At 28.1% G+C, this 17,423-nt stretch overlaps 2 protein-coding genes across 4 annotated transcripts in view; one reads left to right on the top strand and one right to left on the bottom strand.

The window, feature by feature from the left end:
* Positions 1 to 13,001, bottom strand: part of Alg1 (ALG1, chitobiosyldiphosphodolichol beta-mannosyltransferase) — a 36,205-nt gene extending 23,204 nt beyond the window's left edge. For all 3 annotated transcript variants that reach the window (XR_015431309.1, XR_011636104.2, XM_043048711.3), the window contains exons 1-11: positions 12,559 to 13,001; positions 12,396 to 12,476; positions 11,201 to 11,304; positions 7,063 to 7,211; positions 6,509 to 6,598; positions 5,187 to 5,297; positions 4,613 to 4,719; positions 3,870 to 3,908; positions 3,726 to 3,785; positions 844 to 954; positions 132 to 246 (exon numbers count right to left, since the gene is read on the bottom strand). Coding sequence is in view for 1 of the 3 variants with exons in the window: in XM_043048711.3 (XP_042904645.1) it covers positions 132 to 246; positions 844 to 954; positions 3,726 to 3,785; positions 3,870 to 3,908; positions 4,613 to 4,719; positions 5,187 to 5,297; positions 6,509 to 6,598; positions 7,063 to 7,211; positions 11,201 to 11,304; positions 12,396 to 12,476; positions 12,559 to 12,694 (1,103 nt within the window). In the remaining 2 variants the exon portion in view is untranslated. The remainder of the gene's footprint in view (positions 1 to 131; positions 247 to 843; positions 955 to 3,725; positions 3,786 to 3,869; positions 3,909 to 4,612; positions 4,720 to 5,186; positions 5,298 to 6,508; positions 6,599 to 7,062; positions 7,212 to 11,200; positions 11,305 to 12,395; positions 12,477 to 12,558) is intronic.
* A 192-nt stretch (positions 13,002 to 13,193) lies between these two features.
* mRpL44 (mitochondrial ribosomal protein L44) lies at positions 13,194 to 14,394 on the top strand. The gene has a single exon (XM_016050283.5). It carries the CDS (start codon positions 13,242 to 13,244, stop codon positions 14,310 to 14,312), a length of 1,071 nt encoding a protein of 356 aa, XP_015905769.2. The 5' UTR covers positions 13,194 to 13,241; the 3' UTR covers positions 14,313 to 14,394.
* Positions 14,395 to 17,423: the final 3,029 nt, after the last annotated feature.

Here is a 17,423-nt window from a genome sequence, read left to right as displayed (position 1 = left end):
ACTATTAACTATTACTCTAGACAATATAACATAATGAATACTAATTATAGCATTGAAAATAGATAGAGAAATATTTGAATTTATGATGCCACATAAGAAAAATACAAAGATAGATAAAATCGTTTTCTTACCAATTAAACGAAACAGCACAGACAGGTAAGCAACATCCAAACATATCAACCACCTTCATAGGCAAATCTAGACCGCTAGAAGAACTATGTAAACTTATCCCCAAGTCAGCACATGCTGAAAATTACAACACATTAATTTTGTACACAATTGATGATGTTAATTTGAAAATACAAATCTATTTAAGTAAAAAGCTTAATTTAAAATGATAAAATTATAATTTAAATAAAATTATATTTAAGCTAGATAAAATAATTTTTTCCAAAATGGTAAAATTATTTTAATACAATAATTTTTAAAGTAATTTTAATGTTTGTTTTTCATCAATTTTTTTTAAATATAAAGTATAAACATAAAGCTAAATTTTAAGATTTTGCACAATCGTTATATAGCTACATTTTAGATTTTAAATTCAACCTTTACTTTTATCATAATTATATTCTTTAATTATAAATTTATCGAATAAAGTCAACTAAATAGAGTAAAGCAACAAACTTATTGTTGACAATAATAATATTAAAAGAAAAAAATAATCTAAGATGAACAACAAAAAAAAAGTTAAGATCATTGAAACAATATTGTAGGATGAATATTAAAATAAAAATAAAAAACATTCTATGTCAAGACATGAATGAATAAAAAAATTTTGTTTCAAATCTCCAAAATAAATTTAAAAAAAAACAACAACATTAGTTTATAAGCTTTTATACATACCAAGGAATGTAGGATAATCTTCAAACTTTAACCACAAAGTTATAACTTCAACCCGCAAAAAATTCTTATTTTTAATTTCCTTTTCATAATAACTTTTTAAGTGACCTTTACCTATAAAAAGGAATCATAGAATTTTAGTTAAGAATATTATAAACAATATAAAAAAAAATATAGATATATTTAAAAAATTATTGAACCACTTGAAAGTTTAAGTATTTCCTATAAAAATCTTTTTAAATTAGGATAATGAAGTTAAATAGCAAAAAAGAATTTCAGCAGAGCAATGCATAGTTTCTGTATTGAAACACACTCAAAAACTCAGATAATCAGTGAGGAAAAGAAAGAATAAAACTAAATTGGATGTATATAGTTGAAGGATCAAAAATAAAGGATAATTAAAATATAGTATTTAAATTATCCATATAAATAGGTTAATTATCAGAAAACGTCTATAAGTAATGGTATTTAAATTAGTTGTGTTGTGCTTATTAAATTGTCTTTAACTAAATAACAAAGATTGTATACTCTCATAGCAAGTAATTATAACTTTTGAATAACGCTTCTTTTATTAATGGTATCAAAAAATACTATTTACATTAAAATATAATAACATATTAAGAATCTTCAACTGTTCGAATATTACATAAGCATTAATTTACATAAGCTTTTTACTCCACCCTCTCTTGTCACAAAATGTAAGCAATATAGAAACCCTGCCTTGTCTATGTAAGAAAGTCACTCAACGCCTTGCTTTTTGCTTTAACTTAGACATATACTGTAAAAATCTAATTTAAGGATTAGATTTAAATAAAAGATGTCATTTGACATAAAACAAAACTTATGTTTTAATTTATTCTATAAAGTCACGAAACTCCAGGAAGAAGCTCTTTTTTCCAGCTGTTTCTTTTCCCAAATTTAACTTCTACTTCAGGTTTGGAAATCCTATTAGTTTTTATTTTTTTATTTTGAATTTTCAAATTTTTATTTATTTATTTACAGTTAAACCTCCAGAACAGACCAATGCAGCAACCACCTCTATTTACAGCCACCTTTGGGAGACACAGAATTTTTTCCATAGATTTCGTGGTGAAAAAAACCTTTAAGAGATATCATTAAAACCTCTCCCAGCGACCAGGAAGACATCTGCACCAAATGCAGAAAAGGTCAAATAAGAAAACACAAAAAATATCAAAACAAAAAATTTAACAAAACAAATAAGTAGATTAAAATGCATTTAAAATATTTGTGTGAGGCTCTTATTAAGAGAGCTCTTTTGGACGATAGAACCTCACTTTGCAGTCAGAGTGCACTAAAGACGATGCTAGCAATGATTTACTTACAGAGTTGCTAGTTAAATTAGAAAAAAAAAGGTATTTTAGAAAAAACAAGCATCTTAAATAAACAAAGCTGTTCTTATCTTTTAAATCTAATTAATTTTTATGATATAAAATGAAATGCAAACTTAAACAAAAAACATAATTGTTTATTTATTTATAAAACCTTTATCATTCATTATTGGTAAATTTGTCTTTACACAGAATTATATCAGTTGGGATCACTTTTATAGACACTAAATTTTATCCATTGATACGTCTTTTCATGATGCCAACAGAAATGGCGTTTCCGCACCAAGAAAAATGACACTGACTAAAATTAGAATCTTTGGCGAAAAGTCATGTACCTTTGATAACAATTTTGAAGTCAACGGAGGTAACCACTAAGAACGGCCAACCTGCATCAACGACCATTTTACTGTGGAATGGACAGTGGTGACCACTGTTCAATCCACAGTAAAATGGTAAATTCACAGTAACACTGAAAGGTTTCACTGTAATCATTTATATTTTTTTTGCATTTAATAGAAAAATATTTTAAAATAGGGGAATTTTATTGTCATAAAGAGTGCTCATATTCCTACGCTCTCTGGTTCAGTAAAAATAAGCAAATGACATGCCAGAACCTTCCTTAGGTGCTTACCTAATATATGAATTTTCTCAGAAACAAAACAAAAAATAACTTGTCCACATAAAATAAAAAATTTAATATTTACTAAAATATCACAACCAAACTTTTAAATTAATAAGAAAAAATTTCTTTTACTAATGTTTAAAAAGGCCAATTTTTATTTCAATGCAGAACTGTAAATGCATTACAAAATTTCTGCTAGGAGCCAAATAATCCATTAACATTTTATCTCATTCCTTAAACAAGGATATTTTTTAGACATGCCAAAACCTCATGAAGTTTAGCACAGACATACTTAGCAAGATAAACCAAAAGGAAAAATACATTGGATTCAAGACTGGTGAATAAGGTGGCCATACTCGTGCTGAAAGAGAGTATGGTAAATATGCATTGCCCCATTCATGAGTGATTTGAGCTGGACCAGAATTCTTGTTGGAAGGCTTTAGCGATTAAGGAGTGAGTGATATGTTGCAATAGTAATATATTTTACATTTAGGTCAGTCAATAATATCTAAGCTACTTTGCAATGCACCTAACAGCTATGTAACTTACTATTAGTTTTCCAACAAGACTTGAAAAAAAATTACATTAAATGAAAAGAATTCTAAATGAGCATGCAAAAAATAAAATCTTCAAGCAGTTTTAGGAAACAATACAGAAGTAAGGTCAAACTAAAAGAATAAGCAACTGATTAATAAAATAGAAAATTCTTTAATTAATGGAATTGTTCCTTTTCAAATTTCAAATTGTTTATTGTTCAGCGTTAAATATTTTTGTTCTTCCTCCTCCATTGTGGTAAAGTTTACTATAATAGCATGAATTAATTTTCAAATAAAATCATAAGTACTACACAGAAAAATAGAAAATTTCTTATATGAAAACCATTACACATAGCTAATAAATAAGAAGCTACAAACCAGTAATGGCAACAATCAAGTTTGGAAGGTCCTTTCTCCTGGTTGCTGCTTCTTCATAATCTTTAAAAAAAAAAAAATCAAGTATAAAAGATAAAAAAGTCAATTTTAACTAAATTATATAAAAATTATTTATTTCATACATACCATCTAATGCAGCAAGTAGAAGAGAAAAGTCTTCATCTTCTGATTATTTAGAGGAAGAAAAAAAAGATATTGTGGAAGCATTAGTTACTCCAATCAATAACAGAGGTATACAATACAAATACATCATATACTATACTATAGTTTAAAATAAGCTAATAACATTAAATGTTTATTCTGTTTAGTTAATCCTTTATAAAACTAAGACCAACAAGAATTAAATATCTGTTCAAACTTAAATTTAAATGCATTTGACAAAAATTAATAAGTGTAAAAGTGCCTTATAAACTGATAGAAACTTATTTTGAAAACCAAACATGATTCAACGTCTAATTCATGCAATTATTTTAGTAAGTAACCCTGAAAGTGACCAATATTGGACTTAAGATACTACATTTTTAAAGAAAAGCATTAAAAAAAAATAATAAAAATAAATTTAAAAGAAAGAATTTAAAAAAAAAAAAGAATTTTAAAGAAAATATCTCTTTTTTCCCCCAGAAAAAATACCTGTAATTAATAACTTTACTACGATAAAAATATGCTTAGAAAAATCACAGAGAATGATTTTAAATTATTTAACTTTGAATGTCTTCTATTTTTAAAAAAAGCCAATATTATTTTTCAATATTAAAAATCTTTGAATGATTTCAGCTAATTCTTTAATGATTTGTCAGATTGTAAAATGTACCTTTTCCCAATAAAAAAAATAATAATAATGAATAATTTAAATAAAATAAAATGATTACCAGTCCAACTAGTGCTACTAACTACCAATGCTGGTCGACTCGGAAGTAATTCACATTTATCTTCAATTAGTTTAGTAAAACGAGTTTCATTTTCAGCAGTTTCTAATCTATAAATGAATGTTAAATTAGATTTAAAAATTAAAGTGCAATAAAACTAAAAATATCAACATTAGAACTAACAGTTCAGTGCCATTAATGGCCTAAATAACTAAATTAAACTCTGTCCAGCCCCAATTATTTTTCAACAGTAATATTTTAATAATAATGTAATATTTATAATTAATAGAAACACCAGAAAATGATTATTTAAAAATGTGACTCAGCATTTTCTCTTACTACACACTTTAGCGTATAAACACAGAAAAGCAAGACCAACTAACAATGTTCATTAAGTTGGCAGCTCCCTTGATTATATGAAAACTTAAAATTCAGTAAAAAATTACTTGGCATGTTACATAAGAAAATGTTTAATTGTTATAAAACCATGTATTAATAACTGAAAATGATAGAAATTAAATGCAAATAACATTTTGCAGGTCATTCATAAAAATTAATAGAAATGCTTTATACTCACTTTGATTTAAATTGAGGATATGTTTCACTCATTTTCTTAAAAAAATAATGTTTTTCTTCCACTGAAATAGGATGAAAGATGCTAGGTGGGCAATCATACAACACAGATGCTCTGGTAAAAAATATTGGAGACTATTATTTTGAGAAAAATTAAAACAATACGGAACAGCAAATTATAAATTAAATTAAAATTTTTAGTACATATTAAGATATAAAATTTACCTCGGTATAGATTAGTTACCGCTTTTGCTTATTTTGCATTAATTTAGAATCTAATCTGTAAACTTTTCAGCCCAAGAGTAACACTGACTCGTCCATTGAATTCCAAGAACTAGTCTGCAAATGCATTATATTTAGGAGAGCTTATGCTTATTTTTATTTATTTTTTTGATTTGGGGACTATTTTTAAATTTTTTGGGCATGTGGAACTTTACCTCGGATCAGGCATTTTCATCTTATGTATTCTCCCCCATTCTTTGTGAAATGTACTTTGGTCTCAGTTCTTCGCCCTTTTTTGCAAAGGCCATATGGAAACATTTACCCACTAGCTCGCCCACAAAGCCAACATTCTACAGTTTGAAATGGTGAGCAATATTTTGTTACAGAGCTGAGTGAGATACAAGTGAGATACCTCTGGTGCCAGGAGTACGTGAGTGTGCAAAATTCATTGCAAGTTTTTAACACAAATTTCATATCAATAATTACAATTATAATGTTTAATGGCATAATGCATATCTATTGTTGAATTTTTTTCTAGTTATTTTGTATTATTCACTCAAATTGTAAATCTAAAAATAAAATGGCTGCTCAGATAGATAATATGATAGATCTGCCATTACCAACAAAATTTGGTCATGGTCTGCAAGACAAATATATAACACTGACCTAATACTTTAAAAAAAATTAAAAATCCAGAAATAAAAACAAGAGTAAAATATTATTATAAAATAATGACACAAAATAAACATTTTTTAAGTAAACAAAAATGTATTAGGTTTTCAAAATTCCAACCCAAAAAGAATATGACAAAAGTTCCAAACCTGCTAAAAAAAAAAAAAAAAAAAAAAAAAAAGGTTTTAAAAAACATAGACAACTAAAGAAAATGTTTTTTAGCCTGAAATAACATAAATATTAGATTTGAGGTTGAAAATGCATCACAAAATATATAATAAACAATAGAGACTTTTGTTACAAATAAAAAATTTTTGTGCAGTAAATAGTTACCGAAACAAAGTTTATAATTTATTTATAAATCTTAAAATTTCTCACAAGAGAATGAAGTGAATGAGGAAGAATAATGGAAAATAGGATTCAGAAATATACCTAATGTTCCAATTTTCATTTAAATCATCTTTCATGGCTTTAGTGACGCATATGGACTTATTTGCTTTACGGCCAAAATACATTTCACACCTGGAAGCATATGGTAATTGTCATTCCTTAAAACTTACAATTCTATGAAAAATATAAATTCAGACAGAGCTATTTAATACAAGAGGTATAAAAACATAGCTAAATTCACAATAAGTTTAAAAAAGAAAAAAATTATAGTTAGTTTTTCTTATTTTTTATGTAAAAAATATTTTAAAAAATGTACACTTTTAATTGTTAATATTGATAGATAATTATGATCATCTATATAAAATTTAAAAAATAAATATACACAGGGAATGCACACATTTTGATAATTATTAATATTCTAGCTTTAATCATAATGATCTACTTAAAATTAAATCCCCATGGGGGAGAGGGGCACACCATGCTAACCATTAATACATTACTTTTTATAAATATTATTAGAATTTACAATTTCTACAAAGAAAATGTTTGCATAGTCATTAGATAAAAATATTTTTAAGTAATGATAAAGAATATACCACTTTGCGAATTTTACTAATTTACTCTTCTTTCCAGTAGAGAGGCTTAGTATGGTATATCCATAATTGTGAAAATCAACAAATAGAGAACAATATCTAAGCCAGGATATAAGCCAGCATACTGGTAATGTGGGAATCGATGGGGGATTCTGTAAGAAAACATGTGTTAATAAGTGAACAAAAAAGATAAGAATTTAAAATATTTTGCTTAAAAAATAAAGATGCATTTGCAGTAGCAATAATGTTAAAAACATCTTCAAAGATCCACCTACAGTAATGGAGAAAAGTAAAAATACAAAGTCCTCTTACTTTTAATAAGAATAAAAACAAAACTGCCAATGTACAGTGCACAGAAGAAAAAAAAGGAGGAAAAAAAAAGAACAACTCTTAATATTTTTTAATTCGGATTTTCACAGACTCAATCTAAATGGCTCAAGGGTGTGATCGCAAATATGATAATTCATAAATGTGGACGAAATGTTACAAAATCAGACACAAAAACGCACTTTCTCAGAATCTACATACCTTTTTTCGACAAATTCAGATTTCAGACTTCCAAAATATAGAGGCTAACTGCAATCTGGGAAATATGCTCCAAATAGTTTGGTCAAGAAAGTGCTCCATAGCTTGTACCCTTAATGTTAACTTTACTTTTAGCATATTTAGCTATATCTCTAGAACTTTTTAAGTGAATTGAAAATTTTTACACACAATTATAAAATTTGCCAGTAAAACAGGCAAGAAATTAAAATTAACTATAATGGGTCTAAACTTTGGAGATCTTTACTGACCAAACTATTGGGACCATGTTTTCTAGATTGCAGCCACCCTCTATATTTTGGGGGACAGAAATTCATATCTGACAAAAAAAGACACATATTAATTCAGAGAAAATACATTTTTGTGTCTGATTTCATAACTTTAAAAATTGTTTACACTTATTAATTAGCTTATTTTAAGGCACCTCCTTGAGCCATTAAGATTGAGTCTTAGAAGGTGAAAATCCTATCATTAAATCAAACATTATTCAGGGTTGTCTACTTATCTTTTTCCGCACTCTGCATTCAAGAACTTTTTAAACAATATTATCTGTAGAAAAAGCTTTAACATTGGTAAAATGTACAGTAAAGAACTTTTTGAACAATAATATTTGTAAAAAAAAGCCTCAACGTTGAGAAAATTAAAAAAATATATAATACAGTCAGTACCGCCTATATGGTCACCCCGCTTATATGGTAAAGTCCCGTCTTCTTAGTAGGAAACACGTGTTAAAGCTCACCGCTTATATGGTCATCCTATTTCTCGAGTTACCGGTTATATGGTCAGTTTCCTTTTTTTTTCTTTTGAAAAAAGATACATTTTAAGACATTTCCTTAGACAGGAAGACAAGAAAAATGACCAGAAGGTAAACACATTCCTTCGACCCCCGGAGAGAACTGGAATTTCCCCCTCTATTTCGTCACCCTACCCTCTTTTCTCTTTTGCATTCATTACCTCTCCTCATTTGACCACTTACCCTCTCCTCATTTGACCTTACCCTCTCCTCATTTGACCACTGGCATTCTTTTCCCCGCCCAAGGGCAAAAGGTCTTTTGATCATTTGAAAAGGAGTTGAAGTTGAGAGAAAAGAACATTTTATTTGGATTACTGAACGAATAACGTATCCATGCTTTCATTATGGCTTCGAAAAGAAAGAATTTAACAATATCGGGAAAAAAATGAATTGGTTGAAAAGTTTAAAAAGTCAAACCTTTCAAAAGCTACTTTTGCCAAAGAAAATTCTATACCGCGAACAACTTTAAAAAACATTTTAGCAGCCAAACGTAGCTGCCCAGATGTTTCAATTAGCGACCGAGAAAGAAAACGTCAGTGAGTGTCACCTTATGCGAATGTGGAGAAGACTCTTCTGTCATGGATCAAATATGCACGATCACGAAATGCTCCTATATCATATCCTGGAATATTCTAAAAGAAAAACTTTAGAAATAGCTAAAGAACTAGGAGAATCAAATTTTGTTGCAAGCAATGGCTGGATACAGCGATTGAATGCAAGAAATAACCTATTCTTTAAGAAATTGTGCGGAGAAGCTGCTGATTTTGACAACAGTTCTTTAAAAGAATGGAAATACGTAGTGTTGCGAGATATTCATGAAAGATATGAACCTGCTAACGTGTTCAACGTCGATGAATGTGGACTTTTCTATAGGATCTTACCCGACAGAACCCTTGGGTTCAAAGGAGAAAACTGTATAAGGCAGGAAAAAAAGTAAGGAACGCTTAACAGTTTTGTTATCTGCAAACATGGATGGTTCGGAGAAAATGATTCCTTTGGTGATTGGAAAATTTCTGAAACCGAAATGCATGAAAAATTGTAAATCTTTGCCCCTTTTGTACGATGCCAATTCCAAAGCATGGATGACCCAAACGATCTGGGAAAAAACTCTCAGAAGGTGGGACCTACATTTTTCAAAGAAAAGCAGAAAAGTTGCATTGATTGCTGATAACTGCACTGCTCACTGTCCTGTTGAGGGCTTGAAATCGATTGAGCTGATATTTTTGCCTCCAAACAGCACATGTGTGTTGCAGCCTCTAGATCAAGGCATAATTTAAAGCTTCAAGTCTATGTACAGAAAGCTTCTTCTACGGGATATGATCACCGCCATAGACAGAAAAGAAGAATTTCACGTTTCAGTTTTGAACGCACTGTTCTATATTGACCAAAGCTGGAACATGGTGTCGTCGAAAACTATTGAAAATTTTTTCCATCGCGCCGGGTTCCACAGTTCTCCAGACTCTTCGGTATCATTAGAGGACCCTGAGGAAGATTTTCAATTGGCTGAATTGGCAGAAAATCTTCGAAACCGAGGCTATGCAATGCCGGACGTAAATTTGTATTCCCAAATAGACGTTGATTTCCTCACTAATTGTGAAGCAACTGTAGAAGGCATTGTACCTAATGTCTTAAATCTGAATGCTGAAAGAAGTGACGATGAGGATGATACTAAATGCAATAAAAAGTCTGTATCAACAGCTGATGCTCTTAAGGCTATAGATGACTTAAGGTGTTTTTTTTGCAAATTCAGATGCAGCAGATGAACATTTAAAAACTATCAGAGACTTAGAAAAAGGTGTTTTAACAACCAAGAAGAAGAAACAGTCAAGCTTATTGGAATATTTTTTTTGAACACGTACATATGCTAAGGTAAAGAATTAAATTTTTCTAAAAGTATAAAAATTATTTTTTCATTCTTTCCTATTATGCACCTCAATAATTAATTCTTAAACGTTTTTGAAAGTTGAATTATTTGTTTAAAAAATACATTGATTCCAGAATATATTCACGCCATATTAACTATACTACATATTTGGTTATCGCATATATGGTCACACCGCTTATATGGTCATAATATTCTGGACCCATGAGCTGACCATATAACCGATACTGACTGTATTGCAATATAATTCATTCAAAAATTGTAATCTTGTATACAGCAGCATTTATGTAATTAATAGGAATACACTTTCTATATGAGTAGGTTTTTTTTTTTAATTAACTGATTTATCAAACTGTTTGCAAACAAGTAACTAAATCATATGAAGCAAAAATATGAACATTTTGCAAATAAATTTAAAGAAATACTGTTTTATCACTATTTCACAATCTAAATTTAAGCTTTAATTTCAAATGTTATATTTTTAAATATGGAAGAATATATATTAATGTAAAAAATTAAATAAAGGGTTAAAAGCTTAATGGCCATAAAATTGTGTTTCACTTAATTTATGATTTAACATTCATTACAAAAATTAAAATAAAATTTTTAAATTTCCACACACATAAAAGTATAAAGTGAATTATTAAAATTAACTCTTACTTAAAAAGAAAATTATTTATTTTAGTAGAGAAAAAGTTAATAGAGATATTTTATTGATACATTTATATAAAATGATACCTGTCTTATCCTAACACTAATTTATCTATTACAAAAGAAATTCTTTATATAATAAGATTATTAAATTTAAATAAAGCTAAATAAAATACACATAAAATTACATACTTTTATTTAAATAAAGTAAAAACTTGTAATTTACTAACTGAAAAAATAATTTAAAAAATTATAAAAACAAAGTATTTTACTTGAAGTAAAATGCAGTTCATTTTTGAAAGGCAAAGTAAAGTCCAAAAAAGAAGTAAAGCTTGCCAAATAGTTTTTAAAATATATTGGATAATTTTGGGCGTCCCTGAAAAATAAAAAAATAATGTTGCATTAAAAAAAATATTTCAGCAAAATTAAATACAATATTAAACACAAAGCAACAATTAAAAATATTTAGAAATAGAAAATAATAAATAAAATTTTATTCTTAATGTTTACCAATCAGATATCAAATTTTTGCTCTGAGAATCAAATTTGATAGTATAAATATATTGGTTAAATAAATCTTAATATTAAAAAATACAGCTAATCTTTATAAAATATTTGCCTCTATTAAAACACTATATTTGAGAAAAGTAGACCAATATTTATCCTAAACAGGCTTTATGAATATTGGAGAACATATATTTAATTAAAAAATACAGTCAATGTATAACAGCTATATTTCTAATCTCTGGTTTAAAATTTCTATTTCATTCAATTTTTCTTTAGTGTTAGTATCACAAAATTATATGGCTAATCTAATAGATTTTAATGTTAGTAAGGATATATTGTAGCTCTTCCAATAAACTTGGGATGATTTCTGTATTGGTACTTACATCAAAATAATCCAAAATTAGGCAACTCTCAGTGAAAAACTTTAAAAATGAAACTTTATACAGAAGGAGACTAATTGGCAGAATTTCGCATATTATTACTTTTCAAATTCCTTTAGGTGCCTGAGCAATTGTAGTTAACACATACAATCATTTATATGGAAATATTTCTTTCAACTGGTAAACAAAACATCACATATCACAAATATAAATGCATAAAAATCAAAATTATTTAAAAACAAATAATAAATTTTAGCAGAAAATTCATAACACGGATATCTGAATTAAAAAAAAATCTATCCAATAATACAGAGAAGAATATTTTTCTAATGGAACCATCACTAAAATAAATGCTAAGTTTTGTAGACTTGATTAGAGCGGCTCACGGCAAAAATATTGAGAATATGTAAACTATTTGTAGTAACTCACATGCAAACCTTTAAATATATATAGATAGATATTACCTAATGTATGTAATGTATTTTTGCAAATTTAAAATCCTTTTAGCGCTTTAAACATTATAGTTGGCACAAGCAGGTATCAATACGAAAATATCTATATCGAACCGAAAATCACTTACTTCCTATAATGGCTGGAACCTCTTTCATATAATGAATCTGGATCCTCTCGTTTTCAAGCACCTGATTGAATGGACTGGAACCTTAAATGCGTAATCGATATTTAAGATAAATAAATTAAAAGATTTTCTTTATTAATATTACAAATGCCAGCTAAAATGATACCTTTATAAGCCACCACATCGACCAAGTAATTGTGTTTAGCTAAAGACAATGAATGATACTGCATTCTTGGACTTCGACCGAAATCTCCTAAAACTACCACACAAATGTGCTTTTTGTTTCCTCGATTAGAACTCATAATTAAAATAACAAGTATATAATTTCACTATAAATTAACTTTCACCTAAAAATAAAAAATGCGATAAATTTTTACAAGATGAGGGAATATATCTCGCTATGACATTTCTTTAAAACAATACATAACAATCATTTTTTTTTCCACTTTGCACTCAGTAAAGACATTCTGAAAATTGAATAAAATGTTTTCCGAGATTAACTCTCATTATAAATAGAAAATAAGTTCAAATTAAATCAACCATATCAGCATTAATACACGAAAGCATTTCAAAACTTCCAAATTTGTCACTTTCGGTAAACAGGCAGAAGTTTTTCACGGTTACGATCTACAACATAAAAATAATTTTTTCAAAATTACATATTGTTTAAGAGACTTTTAAATTAAGTAGAAATATTTCCAAGAACAGCATAATATTTTCATAATTCTGATCAGTTTTATACTGCATTTTGAATCAACATTTCGTTTTTAGAATTTTCTTAACATTTTTATAGATAAGCTGCAACTTTCACTTTGAATCTTTGTTATTGTTATTGTTGTTAAAGAAACCATGGCTTTTTTCAGATATTTGAATTTCGGTTTTCCTAAGATCTTAAACATAAAAAATGCTATAAATATTAATGAAATTCGTGTTTTAACAGTTACTGAACACATTTTAACACAAGAGCGATCCTTCAGAAAAGGCTATGGTCGTACATTGAGAGCTATGAAATTCAGACGTAAGTTAGCCGGTCCTGATCGTTTACGAAAAAGAAGTGAGTGGGACAATTGGAACTACAAAGCCGAACTGTACGCATTTAATCAAAGATTGCATGAAAATATAACTGAAGAAACTTTACGTTGTGCTTTCATTCATGAATCTTACATCAAGTCCGAAGAGGAAAGGCGGAAAGAGTTAGACATACCAACACAAGATGTGACTCTGGATCTAAGACCAAATACATCACTTATTGCCGATGGACGCGATATCACTAGTGATTTCTTGAAGAGATATCTTAGGCATTGTTTTCCACTTTTGCCTGAAGAAGGTGTACTGGCTCTACACAATCATCTGTTATCTGATGAAGTTTTGGCACACGTTTCATTCAACATTGGCACCAAAGACTTGATTTTATGTTCAGAATATCCACCTGAAAATCATACTCTAGCAAGTTCATTATTAGCAATAGTTGGAAGTATAGCCAAAGATGATAGTAAAAGTAAGGCTGAAAAATTTGTTTTAGACTTAATATGCACACAACTTGTTGGAAAAGATGTATTTGACTTATGGGACTTAAAAGATCCTTGTGCTGTTTTGAATTCTATTTTAGTGAAGCATGGCATGAGTGAATACGAACCAAGACTCATATTTGAGTCAGGACGGAATACCATAATGGCTATCTATAATGTTGGCATATATTCCGATAAGAAGTTTTTAGGGCGTGCCCCAGGCGAAACATTGAATATAGCGGAAGAACTTGCTGTTTTTGATTGTCTAAGAAAGATTTTTCAAATAAGAGAATCTGAAAAGCCGATTTCACCAAAAAAATTATCTATGGATGTTATAATGAATGAGAAAATTGAAAATCCCTCTGTTGAAAACTGGTATTCAGAGTCTCTTAAGTTGAGCAAATGTTTTTAAAAAATAAGATTCAAACAAATATGTTCCAAAATAAAATTAATAAATTTAAAAAGGAATAAAAATGCTAATTATGTTTTTGTTATATCTGTGTTAACATTTAGGTTTTCTAGTTTATTCAATTTACTGAATCCCGTGTTAGACTAAACAAAATATTGGGACAGCTTAGGAACATTATGAATTGCTTAAATAGACCTCTAATGAAGTTCCACTGCTTTTTGAACAATGCTTTCATAAAATTATACACTCAGGAATGTGTAAATAAGGCACAAATTAAAAAAAAACTATTTCGGTTTTTTATATTTAATAAGAACCTACCTCAGTGTCTAAAGACATGATGATTGTAAGAAGTGACAAGGCAATCACATGCAAAATGGTTTAAATAGCAGGGAATGATGAATAATCTTGAACAAGATAATAAAGGAAAATATAGAATGATTTCTAGAAATCTAAATAAGTAGAGGAAGAATAATGCTGAAATATTTGAGAAGAAAACTCAAATCTGTGATTAGAATTCTAATTATGTTTAACAAAAGATTATTTTATATCCTAATTTTATGCATGTCTTTCATGTTGTTTAAGGGTATGTTTAATTTTTTCTAATAAACCAGCCGAGATGCAATTTTGATGAATATGCAAGTTGTTAATTAAGCAAGATGAAATTGACAGGAAATGTGATAAGTACCCCAGCTGTTGATATCATACATTTGGTGTTTAGACACTGAGAAAGGTTTTTATTTACAAAATGGAAACTGTAATGTATCTATTTCTGTATTTTATTTGTGCTTTATTCACTGCTTTGTTTTATTTATACACAACACAAAGTATATACCCTATCCACATTTAGATAAAAATGTACATTTTTGTAATTTTTTCCCTTTCTAATGCATTAATTACTATTTCTTTAGTCATTTGTTAATTTTTATTATAGAATAGTATGAATTTTGCATTGAATCTTGTAATTTTAAATATGTTCCAATAACAAATATTCATGTTGACTTTTGAAGAGATATAAAAAAATTTCTTTTGAGCAAAAGGTATTCACTCAATTTGAAACAAAAAAAAAGTAAAAAATACATTTAATAATACGATGCAGAACACTTGAAGATTTTAGCTGAAAATTATAAATTCCTATTTATCTTTATGAGGTATATTTATTTTCATATAATTATCTTATTTTTTTTCCAAAATTTATAACTACAAGCTGTGATGAAATCTTTTTATATATATAAAAAGAAAGATAAGATAAAACAAAGTTTTGAAAATTTTGAGGATATTATATTTCAATTTAAAGCCGATCGGCCTGTGTAGGGGGCAGGGAACTGCCCTTGCATCAGAAAGGTTCTGGGTTTGAATTCTGGGCAAGGCATGGATGTTCTTTCCTTCTCTGTACTATCTGTCCTCACTGTGGGAGCAACGTTGGCCCACCTAATATGGTGCCCCTGAAAGAGAGGCCATCAAAATCACCCTGTATGTGCCTGAATTGACGGATGTTAGCGCAGGTGGGCATTGGAGGGGAAAAAAAATTATTTCAGTTTAGATAAATTTTTTACATTTTTTTTCATTATTATTATTATTAAATTTTTTGGGGCATTTAAAAATTTTTAGGTCCTCAACATTCTATCTCTGGTGACTAAATCAAGTGCAGTGAAAATGGCATCAAAGGTTTTTTTAAATTTTTTTTCGTTTATAAATTCAAAAAAAAAAAAAAAACAGACACAAAATACTGAATTGTTCTCTGTGAATAAAGTTATTAAAAATTTTCACAATATTTTAATGGGAAATATATCCCTTTAATAATGGTTGAGTTAATGTGATTTTACATTAAAATCAATCTATTTCTCAAAAATATTATGAATTTTTTTTTGTCAAACTCAATCTTGTACATATCTTAACTTTTTTTTTTCTAATTCTAATTCTTTTTTTCATTCTAAGTTTATTTTCTTTAAGAGGCCTCTCGACCGAACTTATTTGTCAAAGTGTTGGAGACAGGAAAATTCTACATATGGTTTTAGTTCTCTTTATTTAATTTTCACGATTAAACTGATGGTCTTCTTCTGTATGTAATGTAAATGCGGGTTAGTTCAATCAAAAAGACCACCATGAAGGTAAACTTCTCCCAAAATTTGATCCAAGAGTTCCCTTGTCTTCAGAACTAGGTTCAAAATTACAAGGCTACGGAGTTGCCTTGTAACATTGGAAACTCAAAATTGGGTCAACTGTGCAACGATGTTTATAAAGTGAAATATAAAATTAACTGATGGTGGATATTTTACTCTTTTTGGCACTATATCTTGAATTGTTTAAAATGCTAGGCAGTCACTAATTATTAAGTTATAAAATTTAGTTCTTCTATAAATTTTTTCTGGCAAAATTATAGCAATACAATTCAGCATCCTGCAGTTTTTGAAAGTAAGGTAAATAGCATTCAATTACCTGTTTGCAGATTTTTGATAAGTATCTTTGCTTTTGTTCAAAGTTAAAAGAAATTTTACCCTCATCCTAATTGGTTATCATCAGTTTAAACTGTAATGAAATTAAATTTTTAAAAAATCTTATAACAGAAAAATATTTAAATTACTGACACAAAACCATAAATTGCATAGCTTCATTACTTTTAAGTTTTGAGGAAAAATCCATCGAAATTCTAAAAATTTTCAAGTGTTTTTTTTCTTATTATTAACTCCATTATTATCCATCTTTTTAAAGGTTTGTACTGTCAAATAATGTTACATCAAGTTTTTTAAGTGCAAAAAATATCCTAATACATGTGCATTAAAATTTTTAAAAAAAATCCAAGATGCTGAAGGTACTGGCTTCGTAAGTACAATAATGTGACCATCGGAATGAATCTAGTTCTCAAGATATCAATGACCTCTTTTTGTCAAACTCAATTTTGCACACAAAATATTTTAACTTTTTTCTTCAAGTTATTTTTTTTACATCATATTTAGATTAAACCCCTTAATAAAAATTTAAATTGCATTAACATAAATTATATGTATTTCAAGTCCCAGTCTTAATACTTTTTATAATTTTTAATGAAATTGTGATTCTTTTATCTTTGTCTAAAAAATATTCTAAATTTTCTTTGTTATTTTTGCTATTTGGAGT

This window comes from Parasteatoda tepidariorum, chromosome 2, assembly GCF_982258835.1.
Source record: "Parasteatoda tepidariorum strain Cologne lab strain chromosome 2, Ptep-v5.0, whole genome shotgun sequence".
In the NCBI taxonomy this organism is placed as follows: Eukaryota; Metazoa; Arthropoda; class Arachnida; order Araneae; family Theridiidae; genus Parasteatoda; species Parasteatoda tepidariorum.
This window is presented reverse-complemented; position numbering and strand designations above follow the sequence as displayed.

What these genes read in the sequence shown, in the direction of transcription:
- mRpL44 (XM_016050283.5), top strand. Translation starts at nt 13,242, where the DNA reads ATGGCTTTTTTCAGATATTTGAATTTCGGTTTTCCTAAGATCTTAAAC.